At 43.6% G+C, this 17725-nt stretch overlaps 1 protein-coding gene across 1 annotated transcript in view; it reads right to left on the bottom strand.

The window, feature by feature from the left end:
- LOC101411886 (zinc finger protein 17-like) overlaps window positions 1-17527 on the bottom strand; it is a 44142-nt gene extending 26615 nt beyond the window's left edge. The window contains 5 exon segments of the mRNA XM_012524547.4: window positions 10665-12032; window positions 12702-12800; window positions 13294-13420; window positions 15441-15479; window positions 17435-17527. Of these exon segments, the coding sequence (XP_012380001.4) occupies window positions 10665-12032; window positions 12702-12800; window positions 13294-13420; window positions 15441-15473 (1627 nt within the window). The 5' untranslated portion in view covers window positions 15474-15479; window positions 17435-17527.
- Between the last annotated feature and the right edge of the window lie 198 nt (window positions 17528-17725).

Below are 17725 nucleotides of genomic sequence, written 5' to 3'. Positions count from 1 at the left end.
TTTAATTTTAAATAGCAAGAAGAAGACTCAAATACCTAGGAATTAACTTAACCAAAGAATTACAGGACCTATATGCAGAAAACTTCCAAACAATGCTAAAAGAAATTTAAGAAGACCTAAATAAATGGAAAGGCATTCCATGTCCATGGATTGGAAGAATAAATATCATGAAGATATTAATCTTACACAAACTGATTTATAGATTCAATGCAATACCAATCAAAATCCCAGCAGCTTACTTCATAGAATTAGAAAAGGCAATTACCAAATTCATTTGGAAGAGAAAGTGCACCCAAATAGCCAAAAGTATTCTTTAAAAAGAAGAATGACATGGGAGGAATTTCACTGCCTGACCTTGAAACACTACAAAGCTACAGTGGTCAAAATAGCACGGTACTGGCATAAAGATAGGCACATCAATCCATGGGATAGAATTAAGAATGCAGAAATAAACCCTCACCTATACAGTACTGGTTTTTGAGAAACCTACCAAGTTATTGTTAATGGGACAAAACAGTCTCTTCAACAAATGGTGCTGAGAGAACTAGATATCTATAACCAAAAGAATGAAAGAAGACCCCCATCTCACTCCCTGTATAAGAATCAACTCAAAATGGATCAAAGACCTAAATATAAAAGCCAGAACCATAAAACTAATAGAAGAAAATGTAGAGAAACATCCTCAAGACCTTGTAATAGATGGTGGTTTCTTGGACCTCACAACCAAAGCACATGCAACAAAAGGAAAAATAGACAAAATTAAACACTTTTATACCTCACAGGACTTTGTCAAAAGGGTGAAAAGTCAGCTGACTCATGGGAGGAAATATTTGGAAATCACATATCCAATAAGGGTTTAATTACTATCCAGGATATTCAAAGAGATGTTACAACTCAGCAATAAAAAGACATACAACCCAATTTAAAAATGGGCAAGAAACACTTATTCAAGCATGTGTAACATGCTTTTTTAAACTGTTTTGTATTGTGAATTTTAGCATATCATTGAGAACATTATGGAATGTGTAATATTCCATTCTTTTATAATAGAATGCCATTTTCCATACATATTTGGAATATGAATGTGAATCTGTTTTCTTTAAATATTTATTTTATTTACTTATTTCTCCCCACTCCCTTATTGTTCACACTTGCTAAGTGCTATGTCTTTAGGAGGTACTGGAAACTGAACCTGGAATCTCTGATGTGGGAGGGAGGTGCCTAATCACTTAAGCCACTTCTGTTCCCTTCGTTGTGTCTCTCATTACTCTGTCTCTTATGTCATCTTGTTGCATCAGCTTGCCATGCCTGCCCCTTGTGTCAACTCTCTGTCTTGCTCGTTTATCTTTAGGAGGCACTGGAAACCCCTGCTCCCTGCTTTGTTCTCTTATTATGTTTTTCTTCTTGTGTCTCTTGTTGCATCATCTTGTGTCTTACCATGCCTGCCCATCATGCCAGCTCACTGTCTTCTTTAGGAGGCATTGGGAACCAAACTATAGATGCCCCCATGTGGTAGGTGGGAGCTCAGTCACCTGAGCTACATCTGCTTTCCTTGAATCTGTTTTAAAGTAGGTAGCTAATGAAACTAAGTTGGAGTCAAATAAAAGAGGTGATGACATTGTGTGACCTCTAAGTTCCCTTTCACCTCTAAATTCCTTTGATGGTTTTAGGGAGGCTTTGTCCACTCATGGGTTGCAGGTATGCCATATGTTGTTTTTTAGCCAAGAATAAGAGACATTTCTGATGTCTTTAAATAGGCGATGGAATCATTGGCAAATCTTAGTTTATAATTATTTTCAGTTTATTTTATATCAGTCCTTTTTTTATCAGTTATGACAACGACTACCTGTTTCCACGTTTTAACGGAACATGCATCATCTTGTTATTAAAACATGATCCAGCTGCTGTCCCTTCTGGCTCACCCACTCGGTGTGGGCCGAGCCCAGTGGACATGCAGCAAATGGTACCTCCACTCCCTGCCATGGCTCCCAGCTCCCCAAAGAACTCTGCCCTGGGTATTAGGATACTGGGCACTCAAGGGCAAAGTCTGTGAAGACAACAGAAGTTAGCATGTCACATCTAACTGTGCATATGGAAATATGCTGATTACATTGAATATGAATATAATGCCCTCTTGAGTGAGAGCGATGAACAATCACCAGTTCACAGGATGAAACTGCCATCAAAATGACAGCAGAAAATGTCAAGACTTTGCTAGATCAAGATGCGAAGGAGGGAAATTCTTCTATAGGGGTTCTTTGGAGGATTTTCTAAGGACTAGCTTAGTCTATAAGCAGGTGCCAATTGCAGTCAGCTTTGCCTTCCACTCTGGGCTTCATTTCCATGTGGTCTTACCATTGATGTTAATAAAGATAGTTCTCTTGGTGCCATGGAGATTGTAACCCTTTGTTCCCTGTGCTTAATTCTCTTACTACTGAAAGGCTAAAATCATTGGTAAATCCTCCCAGTGTAATATTTTGCTGTAGTGCCTAAAAATGTAAAATCCTTTCCATGGTTTCTAGTGATGTGATCTAAAACCAAATTCCGACAAAAAAATATGATTTGAAAACATATCAGTATAGTTAAGGACACATCAATCCTGCCAATGTTGGAACCTACTGATTGGGCCCTTTGTCTGCAGTCTCTATCCCCACTTCTTTTTCTTTTTCTTTTTTCTTTTTGTCTTTATTTTTTTAATATTACATTAAAAAAATGAGGTCCCCATATATCCCCCATCCCCCTCACCCCACTCCTCCCCCCATAGCAACAATCTCCTCCATCATCATGAGACATTCATTGCATTTGGTGAATACATCTCTGAGCACAGCTGCACCTCGTGGTCAGTGGTCCACATCATAGCCCACACTCTCCCACGTTCCACCCAGTGGGCCATGGGAGGACATACAATGTCCAGTAGCTGTCCCTGCAACATCACCCAGGACAACTCCAAGTCCCAAAAACGTCTCCACATCTCATCTCTTCCCCCATTCCCCACACCCAGCAGCCACCATGGCCACTTTCTCCACACCAATGCCACATTTTCTTCAATTACTAATCATTATAGTTCATGATAGAATATCAGTAAGTCCACTCTAATTCATATTCTATTCCTCCATCCTGTGGACCTTGGATTGGTTGTGTCCACTCCACATCTATATCAAGAGGGGGCTGAGATTCCACATGGATGCGGGATGCAATCCTCTTGCTTTCAGTTGTAGGCACTCTTGGCTCCATGATGTGGTGGTTGACCTTCTTCAACTCCATGTTAGCTGAGTGGGATAAGTCCAATAACTCAGAGTGTAGGAGCTGAAGATTGTTGAGGTTCAGGGACTGGCTATCATATGGTCAGTCTAGAGATTCAGATTCCCTGGGTATATATTAAACCCCAGCACCAACTACAGTTCTGGTAAAAGTAACAGCAGAGGCTTGTGGAAAAAGATCACATCTGAGTCCAGCTCCATCACACAGAAACACCAACTCCAAAGAAGGGCCAACTGACATGGCACTGAACTCCATTTGCCATGACCATAGAACTGTGGGTCTCTGTAGCCCTCAGAAGAACCAATACCCGGGGTTGTATCTACTTTATCTGTCTCTGGGACTCTACTGAGGTGTGCATAAGGGGAACCCCTCTGATAACCTCCCGGCTCTTTTTGGAGACTCAAAGCCATATAAACTCATTTGTCCTTTCCATTTCCCCCTTGATTCAGGTCAAAAAGCATTTTTAACTCCTGGTATTATATATAGACTGAGAGATTCTGCTGGTCCGAGTTGACCCTTTTATTCAGGGCCATTTTCTAGTTACATCATCAGCTGGTATTTGGTAGTAATCCCTTGGCACCAGGGAGGTTCATCCTTGGGAGTCATGTCCCACACTGGGGAGAAGGCAACGCATTTACATGCTGAATTTGGCTTCAAGACTGGCCACATTTGAGCAACACGGAGGCTCTCAGAAGGTAACTCTTAGGCATCCAGCAGCTCTAGCCCTTGTTCTTATTTGAGGTTCACAGGCTCACAAGCATAGTCATTAGTATCAAGGGCTCATTGTTGGACCTTCATTCTTTTTTGGAAGGGAGGAACCCAGGAAGCCTGAACCCTTGCAGATATTGGCAGCCATCTTGCTCCAACACATGAAATAGACTTTGGTGAGGGAAGTAACTTATGCTTTATGGACTGGTATCTGTAAGCTCCTACCCCAAATAAATACCCTTTATAAAAACCAACCAATTTCTGGTATTTTGCATCAGCACCCCTTTGGCTGACTAATTCAGATGTTTTCTTACATTACCAGAGCACAATGCTCCAAATGAGTAACATGATTCCTGTTTTCACTATGCTGGTGATGTTTACTTGGTCATTTTGTTAAGGAGATGCCCCTCAGATGTTGCTACACAAAAGCTACTATTTTTCCTACAAAATATAATTAGGAAGAAAAAAAAAAAAAAACTTTAAAAAAAAAAACAAAACAAAATATAATTAGGTGAGAGATGCTTGGGAATATTAAAATCCTGTTCCTTATCAATTCCAGTAGTTCTAGCTTTTAATGAAATTTTCTAATTACAATGGCTTAATTGGCCTTCTACCTAAAAGAACTTTTTATTCTTCATGCTTCATTCATTTACACTTTCATGCATTATACTGTGGATCCTTAGATTTCTCATGAAACTGATTTAATGATGTGTAATTGACATGCAATAAAATGCACCAACTTAACAGTCATGATAGAAAAATTCCTACCACCCAATGTTTGTGTTCTTGTCAGTCTCTTCTCCCACAGGCCTGACAACTGGTCTGCATTCTTTTACTTGTTTTGCCATTTCTAGCTTTTCATATAAATGGAATCATGCTGTATAGTCTTCTGTGTAAGGTTTCTTCCACTTAAGATTTGCCCATGTTCTATCTTGTAGTAGTACCTCATTAACTATATTACTGAATAGAATTTCATTTTCTGGATAAACCATATTTGACTACTCATTCATCTGTATTATTGTTTATATGTGTATGACAGGATTCTAATTGAAAAAATTTCAAGTTTTGTTGTATCTATGTGTGACAATTTGATTATTGTTTAGAATTTCAAAAAATAGGTACTGAAATGTTTGTACATTGGTCTTTCCTCTGAGCATATTGGAGTGTATTAAATGCTGAGGTATCACTTTCACCTTATTAAATCAAGATTAGGGTTTTTATTTGACCACATCATAAGGGTGACTTAGTTTGAGTGTGTGTTTCCGCCCCCGCCCCCCCTCCCCCCTTGCTGATCTATATAAATGGATGCTCAATAAAAGACAGGGCAGTAAACACATGGAGGAAAACAGAGTTTCGTTTTGGACACTAGAGCCAGGGGTGAGAGAGATGAACTGTTTGCCTGATAGTTTGCAGCTGAAGAGACCAGAGCCCTGAACAGCTGAGAAAGCCTGGAAAGAAGTAAGCCCCATGGGAAGAGACAAACCTTATGCTAGCCTACATAGCCTACAGCTGAGATCAGAAGAAGCTGGGACCATAAAACCTTAGAAGGAGGAAGACTGAAGCCTTGCAGACCAGCAGCCATCTTGCTCCAACACATGGCAACAGACATTGGTGAAGGAAGTAACTTACTCTTTATGGCCTATGACTGTAAGGCTCTTCCCCAAATAAATACCCTTAATAAAAGCCAACAGATTTCTGGTATTTTGCATCAGCACCCCTTTGGCTAACTAATACACTATGCTTACGTGGATACTGATCCATAGTTTTAATATCACTGTTGTTTTGCATATTGTTTTCATGCTAGCCTCATATAACACAAATGTGTGCATAATTGGAATTTTAAAAAATATTCCTTAAAAGTTCTTCAACAGTCCAGGAATGATCCTTGGCTGGCACCCATGAAGAAAACAGGAATCTCATTCCTACAACCACAAGGAACAGAATTCTGCAAACAAATCTAATTAGCAGGAATTAGATAGTCCTGAGACTCCAGAAACAGCCCTGCAAAAACCCTGATTTTGGCTCAGAGAGATCCATGTTGGACTTAATGACCTACAGAACAGCAGGGTAACAAATACATGTTAAGATTTAAGTCTGTGATGACAAGAGAAAGCTAAGAGTAACATTATCTTGTGAGCATTTCTTTACTTTCTAACACAAGTATATTTTCTACACCCAAGTTGTACCTTGCCTACTCCAACCTGGAAACAGCCTCTTCTCTAAGGAGTTTGGTTCCTTTTATTGAAGAAATGTATTAATAAACCCATAGCTGGATATCAGATACACACGCAGCTACTGGAAATTCATTCTCAGGAGAGGAGATACACACAAAGGTAAACACTTCTATATACACTGAATTCTTTATCTGTATTTAAATCTACAAAAATTTCACGAGATTGTGTATTTAAAAGAACTCATAAGACTCCACCTATATATTCATATTGTCTTTATTAAAAGCTAAGATACATTAAGAGAAATAGAATTCAGGCTACTATTAGGGGTCTGAGAGGTATGGGAGAAATATATTGTTTTTAGACTGGTATATTCAATATCGTTAAGATCCTCTCCAAATTTATATTCAACACAATCCCAACCAAATTTCAAGCAGCCTTTTGTATAAATTGTCAAGTAGATTCCAAAATTCATATAGAATCGCAAATAACTTAGAATAGCAAAAACACCTTTGAAAAAGAGAAACAAATTTGGCAAAGTATATACTTTGATTTAAAATTTATTATATTTCATTAACCAAGACATTAAGGTATTGGCATAAGACAGATGACTAGAAAAACACAACTATGAGGAAGACCAGAATAGAGCTCCAAACATATAATCAATTGATTTTTAACAAAGGTGCAAAAGCAATTAGGTGCAGAAAGGATAGATTTTTCAACAAATATTTCTAGAGCACTTCACTCTCCATAAAAAGAAAAAAAAAAACAAACAAGCCTTGATCTAAACCTCACAACATACACAAAAAAAACTCAAAATGGCTCACATAAGAAATTTTAAAACCTAAATTTATACAAGTTGAAGGAAAATACAGATAATTATGAATCTGTTAGGAAAAGATTTGTGTACAAAAATAAATGCACAGTCAAAAGAAATGGATAAAATGGAACTTCATCAAAATTAAGAAATTCTGCTCTAGGAAAGATACTTTTAATAAATGAAAAGACAAGCTATCAACTGTGACAAAATATTGGCAAATCACATATTAAATAAGGAATCTGTAACCATAATATATTAATAACTCTCAAAACAAAAATGAAACCATTCCATTTTTTAAAAATAGGCAAAAGATATGAACAGACATTTCACTAAAGGAGACATACAGAAGGCAAATAAAATCTTGAAAAAATTGTTCATCACTGAGGCATCATTGAAATGCAAATTTAAACCGAAATGAAATATATACATACACACATATTAATATTAGCAAAAAATATGGCTAGGGGGAGATGTGACTCAAGCGGTGAAGTAACCACCTCCCACATGGAAGGTCCTGGGTTTGGTTCCTGGTGCCTCCTGAAAAAAAAAAAAAAAAGCAAGCAAGCAAAACAAAAAAAGCCAACTCAGGGAAGCCGATGTGCCTCAGTGGTTGAGCGCCGGCTTCGCACAAACAAGGTCCCAGTTCAATCTCCGGCTCCCAGTACCTCAAAAAATATATACACATATGGCTAATGTCTTACAGTGTTGTTGAGGATGTGAGGGAACCAGAAATCTCATATACTCCAGGAAGGAATGTGAAATGCAGTGACCACAGGAAGTGGCTGTGGCTTAAGCAATTGAGGACCAGGCTCGATCCCTGGGACTGCCCGGTAAAAAATGAAAAAAGGCATCCTAGAACTGCATGATGCGGAAAGGCACAGGCCCCCATGCAGCAAAGCAACACACACACACACTCTCACACACACACACAAACAGAAATGCAGTGACCACAATTTGGCAAGTTCTTAAAAGGCTAAGTATTTGGATCAACTTCCAGCATGACAGTATGAGATTTGCAGACCCATTCCAGAAAAACCAAAGTGGTAAAAACTTTTTAAAAAATTAAAACACTTAATGAGCCTATAAATGGTCCTAAAGGCATACAGTTAATAAAGAAACTTTGAAAAAAATCTACTAAAAATTTTTAAGAACAGCAAGAATCACTGGTGTTTGAACCAAGATCACTCCTACCCTCCCCATGCCAAGTCAGTGGGATGGAAAATCCACTCTAGACCGACGCAGCCAAGAACACAGAGCATTCTTTCTCCCAACACCCAGAGAGCTTACCTTTCTAGAATGGGCAACACGTCAGCAATTTTCATCCTGCCCCAGCCGCCCCTTGCTTACAATGCACTCCAAATGAGTGCAGGTTAGTGGTGCAGGATTCTTCGTTCCACCCAGCCATCACTAGTGGGACAGAGCCTCTAACTTGGGTGTGGCACAACTGAGAAAACTGGGACCACCGGTCACAGTTGCCCTTAGGTAGTTGTTCTGCTCCAGAAGCAGAGTATGGAAGATCCACCTCAAACTGGGCCCCACTGCTCAGCTCTTAAATCTGAGATGTCACTCAGAGAAGCAAGCAAAATATTATCTGAAACCATAGTTCCAGAGGAGTGGCTCAGAGATTTTACCTAGGGGAAGAAGGCTGAAAAACATGTCTCTTCCCAAAGGAAATGACTTCATTTACAACAGAGTGGACTATCAAGCATAGACACTCAAAACCAGGGGAGGCTGTAGTGAATAGCAACAGGGGGGGGTGGGGGGTGGGGAATGACGACACAGGACTAGACAGGTGACTAGAGACAATGGCTAAACTCCAGATCAGGGGTACTTAACCAGAGCTCCATGGACCCCAATTTGAAGGGGTCCATGAGTTTGAATTGAAAATTCAAAAAAACATTATTCTTATGGGGATGTGTTAGTGCAGGTATGATATACTTATTACATAATACACAGTATAGCATGGACTCAGTATTTTTGATGTAGCATGTTCTGAGTGCACTGGATAACTGCCTGCAAAAAAGTTGGTAAGGATGGCAGAGATGGTTTTATGATGCCATGGGAAAAGTTGAATTTCTAAACGTTTGCCAAAAATGACTGAACACATGCCGAACCACGTTACCAGGTATTGAAATTATGGTAGTTGTAAAACATCATTTTGAATAATCCTAAAATGTAATTTAAAGACATGCTGATGTTGACTGTCATAAAACTATCTGCCACTCCATACTGAGGGGGTCTGTGGTTTTCACCTGACTGGCAAAGGTGTCCATGGAACAAAAAAGGTTAAGAGCCCCTGCTCTAGATGGTTAACTTGCCAGAGAGAATTGGGGCTGGGAAGAGACATCCTGAGTCCAGGGCAACCCTCCAACACTGGCAAAGGGAACAGGAACTATCCCTTCAAAGGCACCCAACTTTGACTGGACTAGTTTGTAGACCAACTGATGACCCAGATTATTGATGAAAATAGAGTACTTAGCCAGTGATTAGTGAAATCCAATATCAGCTCAGGATGACTGTGGGAATACCCAAGGCTACATCAAAGGCTCTTAAGGTCAACATCAGAGGCTTTAACACTGGGGAAAGGGGAGAATGGGGTGGTTGGAAGTCCCTAAAATAACCCAGTCACTAAATAAAAACAGGAGTACTGTTTCTCTATCTCACTGGTATTAAATTAGCAAAAATCTGAAGGTGATTCTGATAACTCTAGATGTAGGAAAGCCTACAGCAACCAGTAAGGATATAACTAAAATATATATACAGTGAAAATATCATTAAAGATATTAAAATGCTACATTGTGAAACATTCCCTTACTGTAAAACAAAGCAGAAAAGGAATAGAGAAACATAAAAAAAAAAAAAAAAAAGATACACACACACACATACACACACTGCAGGGATGGGGAGGAATGGGAATGTTTAATGGACTCAGGCTATTCATACTCCCTCAAAGGACTTGGAAGCACAAGGGCTTGCCTTTCTGATGCACTTTGGGGGGAACAATGCACAGCTGAGGACCAGACAGCTGGAATAGTTACTTCTGCTTCAAGCCCTGGCCATTATTTAACTCAGGTAAAGTCCTTGGACAGTGAGAACATGCAACTAGAAAGTTCCCATCATACCTAGCACTCATAGGAAACCTTTCTAGTGTACCTATTTGGGTGAAAGAGGTTCAACTAATGACTCCCCCATAAAGGCTACCGCAGAGCCTCTCTCTGTTGACAACTGGTTTTTGCTGAATAAGGAGTTAGCAGGTTCCCAGCACTTTTAAGGTCTTTCTATAGTCTGAACTTTCCGGTGCCAAACAAGGTTATGTCTGACTGAAGCCCTTCCCCACATTCCCTGAACTCATAAGGCCTATGGGGTTTGTGAATATTCTGCTGCTGAATCAGAGACCTTTGATGGAAGGCTTTTCCAAATTGCTGAACTCATCAGGCTATTCTATGTTGAGTTTTGTTGCCAAATGAGGTGGGACCATTTCCTAAATCATGCACATTTGCTGTACTCTCAGGTCCTTTCAGCAGGGTGAAGACTCTAATGTTGAATAGGTGGGACGTATGTATGTAAATCACCCCACATTCACCATGTTAATGTTCTTCTCCAGTATGAATCCTCTGCGGCTCAGTTCATTAAGCACGAAGTTGTGGTTAAAGAGTCCCCGACTTTGGCTGCAGTTAGACTTCTCTTTCTCCATTATGAACTACCTGGAATTGAATGAATAAGGTTGAACCACTGGCTAAAAAAAGTTCCTACATTTCTGTGCTCATAAGGCATTTCTCAAGTGTGAATCCTCAGATGCAGAACAAGGCTGGAGTTGTGGCGAAAAAATTTTCCACATTCACTGCATTCATAAGGCATTGCTCCAGTGTGAACTCTCATATGTTTAATGAGGCTAGAATTTTCTCTAAAGCATCTTCCACATTCATTGCACATAAAAGGCTTTTCTCCAGTGTGAACTTTTCGGTGTTGAATAAGGCTAGAGCTTTGGCTAAAAAATTTCCCACATTCACTGCACTCATAAGGTTTTTCCCCAGTGTGAACTCTCCAATGAATGATGAGACTGGATTTGTGGCTAAAGAATTTTCCACATTCACTGCATTCATAAGGCCTTTCTCCAGTGTGTACTCTCTGATGCTTACGAAATGTGGAGTTATGCCTGAAGGCTTTTCCACATTCACTGCATGTAAAAGGCTTTTCTCCAGTATGAATTCTCTGGTGTTGAATAAGGTCGGCATTGCGGATAAAGGATTTCCCACATTCGCTGCACCTGTAAGGCCGTTCCCCAGTATGTACTATCTGGTGTATAAAAATGTTGGATTTATGACTAAATAATTTCCCACATTCGCTACACTCAAAAGGCTTTTCTCCAGTGTGTACTCTCTGGTGCTGAACAAGTAAGTACTTTTGAGTGAAGGCTTTTCCACACTCACTGCATACAAAAGGCTTTTCTCCAGTGTGAACTCTCTGGTGTTGAACGAGGTTGGAGTTGCGGCTGAAAGTTTTCCCACATTCACTGCACCCAAAAGACATTTTTTCAGGATGTAGTGTCTGGTGCTGAACAAGCAAGCGTTTTTTATTGAAAGCTTTCCCACATTCACTGCATTTGTAATGTCTTTTTCCAGTGTGAAAGGTCTCCTCATACTTAGTGCTCCTGTGTGGCTCTCCCACGCTTTGAGTCACCTTATGCTCAAGACCCAAGCTGGCTGGGAAATCCTTTCCATTCTCCCCACATTCTAAGGGTTGCTCTGACAGGTGAATTCTATGACTCTTCAAAATAGAGACCCTGTCCTCTTCTCTTCTGAAAGGATCCTCTGCGGTATTCAGCTTCTGCTGCTGGTGAAGATTTGCATGGAATTGTTTTCCAAATGATGCATACATGCATGGGTTCTGCCCAAGATGGGATCCCTTATGCACAGTCACTTGTGAAATATCTCTGAAGACAGGGCCACACATTGTGCCAAGCTGGGCCTTCTGGGTGGATGAACTTGTCCTGGGATTCCCGATCTGTGACCTTCCTTCTACAGAAACAGTCTGCTCATAAGGAGCCTGCACAGCCTCCACTCCCAACCAACCTGAAAACAGAAATGCAGGTGAAGTGTATGTAGGCACTGGTGGTAGGGGGTAGCCCAATCACCAGCATGCGTCTGACATATCCGTTAATGACTGCAATGTACTGCTGGCATGTTGAGGGGGAAAAGTCACCCAGCATGTACTGCTGGACGTAACAAACTTCCCTACAGAATTAGGGAGGTGTCACAAAGAGCAAGAACACAAGAATGGGGGACAGCGAAGGTGAGAGAGGAAAAGATTCTAACATACTTTTCTTCAAATGGCTTATGTGTGGTCTTATCTGAGAGTAATGTGTGAGTGCCGCAGTAGGATGTGTCCAGGCCCAGGAACATCAACTGCAAATGAGCACTAACATCAGGGACTGTAAGAACACAAGTGCCCACCTTATGCCACCTTACATGACAGCCGTGTTAGAGAGCACTGCCAACGAACAGTGGAGAGGAACGGGAGAGACAGGAGAATAGAAAGGTGGGGGTACGCCCTGGGTCATGACACAGTAGAATGAAAAGTGGGCCACTTGGGAAGGATAGATGGAAATGAGCCATGGCCACATGCCATGACACCAAAATATCAGATAACATAGAAAGTTTCCAGATCATATTTGAACCCAGCCCTGAAATAATACCAACCCCCCAGCTTCCACTCATCACCCCCAGGGCCCCTCCAAGAACCTCTTGCTGGGGCTGGAGTCACAACCCCTTCGTCAGGTAACCAGTGTTCTCTCCACCAATCCAGTTGGGTAATTTCATGGGTCCTGGAAGGCAGATGTCCTAAGGGAGAGACAGGACAAATGAGTGGCCAGTACTGGGCCTGAACAACACACTCCAGGACAACCCACAGGAAAGAAAACTAAATATTATAAAAAGAATCTCAGAGGAAAGTATTGCAGGAACAACCCAGTCAAACTGTGATCATGCTGGTGCCTCAGTTCCTGACAGGGACATAACCCTACAATGTCAGCTAGAGGAAGGGGCAGAATCTGGGGCATGTGACTATATAGATCTCCAGAGTGTCACTTCAACATGGTGAATGAGATCTATTATGCTGACTCAGACTTCTAACTCCCACACTGTCCTGCAAGGATGTTGGGGTAGCAGGTGCTGAGGCAGCTAGGGAAGGGGGTAGTGGACACAACCCCACCCTATCACCCACATCACCTATTCCAGGAAACTGGGGAAGGATGCAGGGATCATAAAGGACAGTCCTTTTCCTAGGGAAGAGGGGAAAAGCAGAGCCCAGCCCAGAACGATGTGTGGACCTTACCCAGCGAGGCTGTAAGTGCAAAGTTCTCCAGCATCACATCACGGTACAGGCGTCTCTGTGTCTCATCAAGGAGTCCCCACTCATCCTGGGAGAAGTACACGGCCACATCCTCAAAGGTCACATGGCCCTGCCATGATGGGGACAGGTGAGTGGATGTGCAGCCTCCTTCCCCAGGAGTCCAGGCATTCCCCAAGCATGTGCCACTTGCTCATCCTTCTCCTACAGCTCCCCAACTCAGAGGATCTACCAGGCCCTGGGGCCACTGGTGTTCACTTTCTGCTTATATCCCATTGATAACTGCATTTAAACATAGTCAAGAGGCCAATGGACAGACTGATGTCATCTAAGCTCTGAATTTGGAATGCAGTACTTTGCTCTCTGCTGCCAGCCAATTCACTCATATCCCCAAGATTATGTTTTCCAGTCACAACCAAATTTGGGTCATTGTTCTGCCTCAAGTGCCCAGTAAAAGGATCCTGGGGCTACCAGTTTATACTCCCTCCCAATGCACACACTTCTAATGCACCCCACCTCTGACCACCCCTGGTCCTTCACTGACACTGACACCCCCTATGCATCATTCTCATCCCTCACCTTTCCACATGCCACCCTGCACATGGCACCAGAGGGAGCCTGTAAATGCAATCAGGATCTGATCTTGCCAATGGGGACTTCCAATGTTGCCCCTGTCAGAGGCAGCCCCCAGCCAACTCTAAGAGCCTCTCTGCGTGACCCATTTCCATGCTTCATCTTCAGCCCACAGACTTTGGATACCCTCAGCCCTCTTCCCATCTGTTTTACAAAGATGTTTTCTCACCAGTCTCAGCCTTCCTCTAATATTCATTGAAAGCCCAGGCCCACTTTTCTCCGGAACCAGGTTTATTAATTATCCCAGATGATCCCATCTGCCGGCCTGAGTGAAATTGTACAGGCACCATAAAGAGTCACAACAAAAGCCCTGTGTTCCTACAGAGGGTGAATATCAAGTGGTGACAATAAGGTTGGCACTTACTTCACTTATTGTCTGGCCTTCACATCCATCTCATGTGTAAAATCCCATAGAAGCCCTGGCCACCAGCCAAAACTTCCCCTCTTTCCTACTCCACTCTCCTATAGCCACCAGCATCCCTCAACTGTCTTTGTGACACCCACCACCTGTATCCAGATGTCCAAGCCAGAAGCCCGCATTCCACTGGCTTGTTGTATAAAGAACTTGCCACCATGATCAAAAAGTTCCCCTCCTAAATATGATCCACAGCTTGATCCTGGTCCACTCATCAGCTACCTTGTGGGTGGCCCTAATCTGAAATTTTTGCCTGAACTCCAGACCTGTGTCCCAAGGTCTGGTCAACAAATCCATTCTGGTGGTCTCTGAAACATCTCAGCTCAAATCACAACCTAAAGCCTAATATTCCCACTGAAATTACTCCTACCACTGACTTTCTCATCTTAGCTTATGGCATTTTCCTCCTTCCAGATGCTAAGTCCACACACATAACAACCACACCTGATACTTCCACTTTTCTCTCTCCCCCTCCACATCAGAAAGATAGGGTGGATCTACTGTAAAAACGAATGTAGATCCCAACCACATATCCTACCTCCACAGAAACCACTCCAAAGCAGAACCACCATCCCTCCCCTACATTACTGCATTAGCTTCCTCCGTGAACTCACTGCCTCTATTCACAAGTCCACAGACTCCACCACTCTGCTGTGGAGAAAACCTATTAAAATTGGGTCTTAAGATCATTTTCCCCCCTCTGCTCTAAACCTATAGCTACCATAATGTTCAGAATAAAGGAAGAGCTCCTCCGATTACTATTCTAGTACTAACTCTTGTGTCATTCTGTTTCCACCAGACTTAATGGAGATTGGAGACTTCCGGAATAGTTTCAGCTCTATCTCACCTCCAAACACCTTCCAGTGCTGACAACTGTGCCTGTAATAACCTCTACCTCAATCCACTGGTTGTCAGAAATGGGAACCTCTTCTTTAACTCCTGGTTTGGACTCACCCCATATTCAGGTTCTGGGGTGACCACCTTCCAGGGTGCACACATGGAAGGGAAAGGAGAATGGCAGGATTACAAATTCTTGGAGATCATGTAGCTTAGGTGGGGGAGGAATTGGGCACTTGCTACTCACCTCTGCATGCTCTACAAGCACCGCTGCAGCCATAGGAACCTAAGGAAAGAACAAGGCCATGAAGAGGCTGTGACGATGGTAAGGCCCCAAAAGCTCATCCAATCCTCTTCACATCTACCTTACCCTGGAGTAAGGAGACCCAACAGTCTAACACCTGGGCTTCAGCCCAGCTACGCCTCTTAGCAGCTATGGAACCTTGGACAACTACTCAACCACCCTATGCACCCACTGTTCTCATCTGTAAAATGTGGATAAAAATGGTAACCACTAATGAGATTTTTGTTTCTATCAAACTGATTTGTATTAAGTATCCACTCTTACTGTCCACATAACTAACTCTTGTATTTTCAGTGAAAATGGACTAAAGAGTTTTAAAGCTTGCATGTTTTGTCACACGCTCCTTTAAAAAATTTTTTGACACATGCCTTAACTATATATTATCTATTTAAGAATCTGATTTTAATAGTTAAAACTTAAATATAATACTTAATAGTTAGCAACATATTAAAGTTTCAATTATTAAAACCTTGATAAATTTCACTTGTTAAAAATATACACACTGTTAATTTCACTTGTCTTATTTAGAGGAATTTTCATCCACTCATGCTTAAATGAGAACTTATTTCATAAATTCCAAATTAATAACTTGACAATTTATGCTGGGGGGGACTGGACAACCTGAGGGCCTCCTCCATGCACCCTCAAGGCCACCCTGCTGGGAGCCATTCCACTGGAGCCTCCCCTGAGGGCAGGGGAACCTTATACAAATGTGCCTTCTCTGGGGCAAGGCTGCTCCATGACACTTCCTAGCCTGCTCTCCACAGAAAAGGACAAGGGCCAGCTGAGCCTGGAGTGGAACCTATGCCACCCCGCACCTTGGTCGCCATTACAGGTCCAGTTTTTTATATCCTATAACACTGTCCTCCTGCAGACACAGGCCAGAACCACTTGGGACCACAGGAATCCACTGCAACCTCCCGGCCTACCCACCTCTCCCCTCCTCACTGTGGGGCCCATGGGAAATAAAAACTGTAACATCCTCCTTCCTAACTAGAAGCCCCAGGCCTTGCCCTGCTCCAGGCCATCACCCATCAGCCCTTGGCTATCGCAACCCAGGGCTCCTCCCCAGAACTCCAGACAGGAGTGCTCAGATGCCCATGTGACAACACCACCCCGGGGACATCTGGGAATCACCACATCCACAACCCAACTCCTAATCCTCCCCATGCAATGTGCTCCCTGTGCCACTTGCTCATCTCCATCCTTCCAGCTATTCAGGGGGGAAAACTAAATAGACCAGGATGACTCTTCTTTCCCTACTTTCTCTTCCAGCCTCAGGATGCAGCAGGATCCTGCCTGCTCAAGTTTTTAAATCCATGGCAGATCGCATTCCTCCTCCTCTCTACTGCAGGATGTCCCAGGCCCCGCCTGGTCCTCCAGTAGATTACAGCGTTGGCCCCCTCCCAGGTCTCCCCGCCACACTGCCACCAGCCTGTCTACCCCTCGCAGCATTCTGGAAATCTCAGGAAACACAGATGGAGTCCCTCTGCTCACGAGCCCCCAGGAGCCCAGCGCCCTCGGACGCAGGCCCCCCGCTCAGGCTGTCATTCCACGCGCGCCTCGTCCCCTCACGCCCGCTCTCTGCGGACACCACACCGGGCTCCGTTCGGAGCCTGGGCGAGGTCGCCCGCGAGCCTCGGCCCTGCTGGGCTTTCTAACCCGGGCGCGCCCCCAGGCCCCGCGCGCCCCCCGCGTCCTGGAGCACCGCCAGGCCCGGCCGCAGCGACCTGGGCCTCGCGCTCGGGAGGGCTGCGGGAATCGGAAGGGGGAGCCGGGCACGGGGCCTGGGACCACAGCCCCCCCAGCGCGGGCCCGAGAGCCGCGGCGGCCGCCGGGACGGCCACACGTTCCCACGCAGCCCGACCCCGCGGCGGGGACCCCAGGGGCCCTCGGACGCGCGCGCGCCGCCTCTCGCGCCTGCCCGCTCCCCTCACCTCAGGGCCGGAGGGAGCTCGGGAGCCTCTCACAGGACCGACTGTCCCCAACAGCAGCCAAAATGATGGCCACGAGGAGGACGCCGGAAGTTCCGTCCTGGCGACTTTCGCACTCAAGGGAAGCACCGCCGCGGAACGGCACAGCCTTCTGGGTACTGTAGTTTCCACAGTGCCAAAGTTTGAGGACGTGCGCCCCGCGCCGAAATGGAGGTGGAGGAGGAAAACGGAAGCCGGGGCCTCCAGAAACCACGCAGGAGTCTCACGTACAGACTGTTTTATTTTAGATGGGCG

The sequence above is a fragment of the Dasypus novemcinctus genome, chromosome 18, assembly GCF_030445035.2.
Source record: "Dasypus novemcinctus isolate mDasNov1 chromosome 18, mDasNov1.1.hap2, whole genome shotgun sequence".
In the NCBI taxonomy this organism is placed as follows: domain Eukaryota; kingdom Metazoa; phylum Chordata; class Mammalia; order Cingulata; family Dasypodidae; genus Dasypus; species Dasypus novemcinctus.
This window is presented reverse-complemented; position numbering and strand designations above follow the sequence as displayed.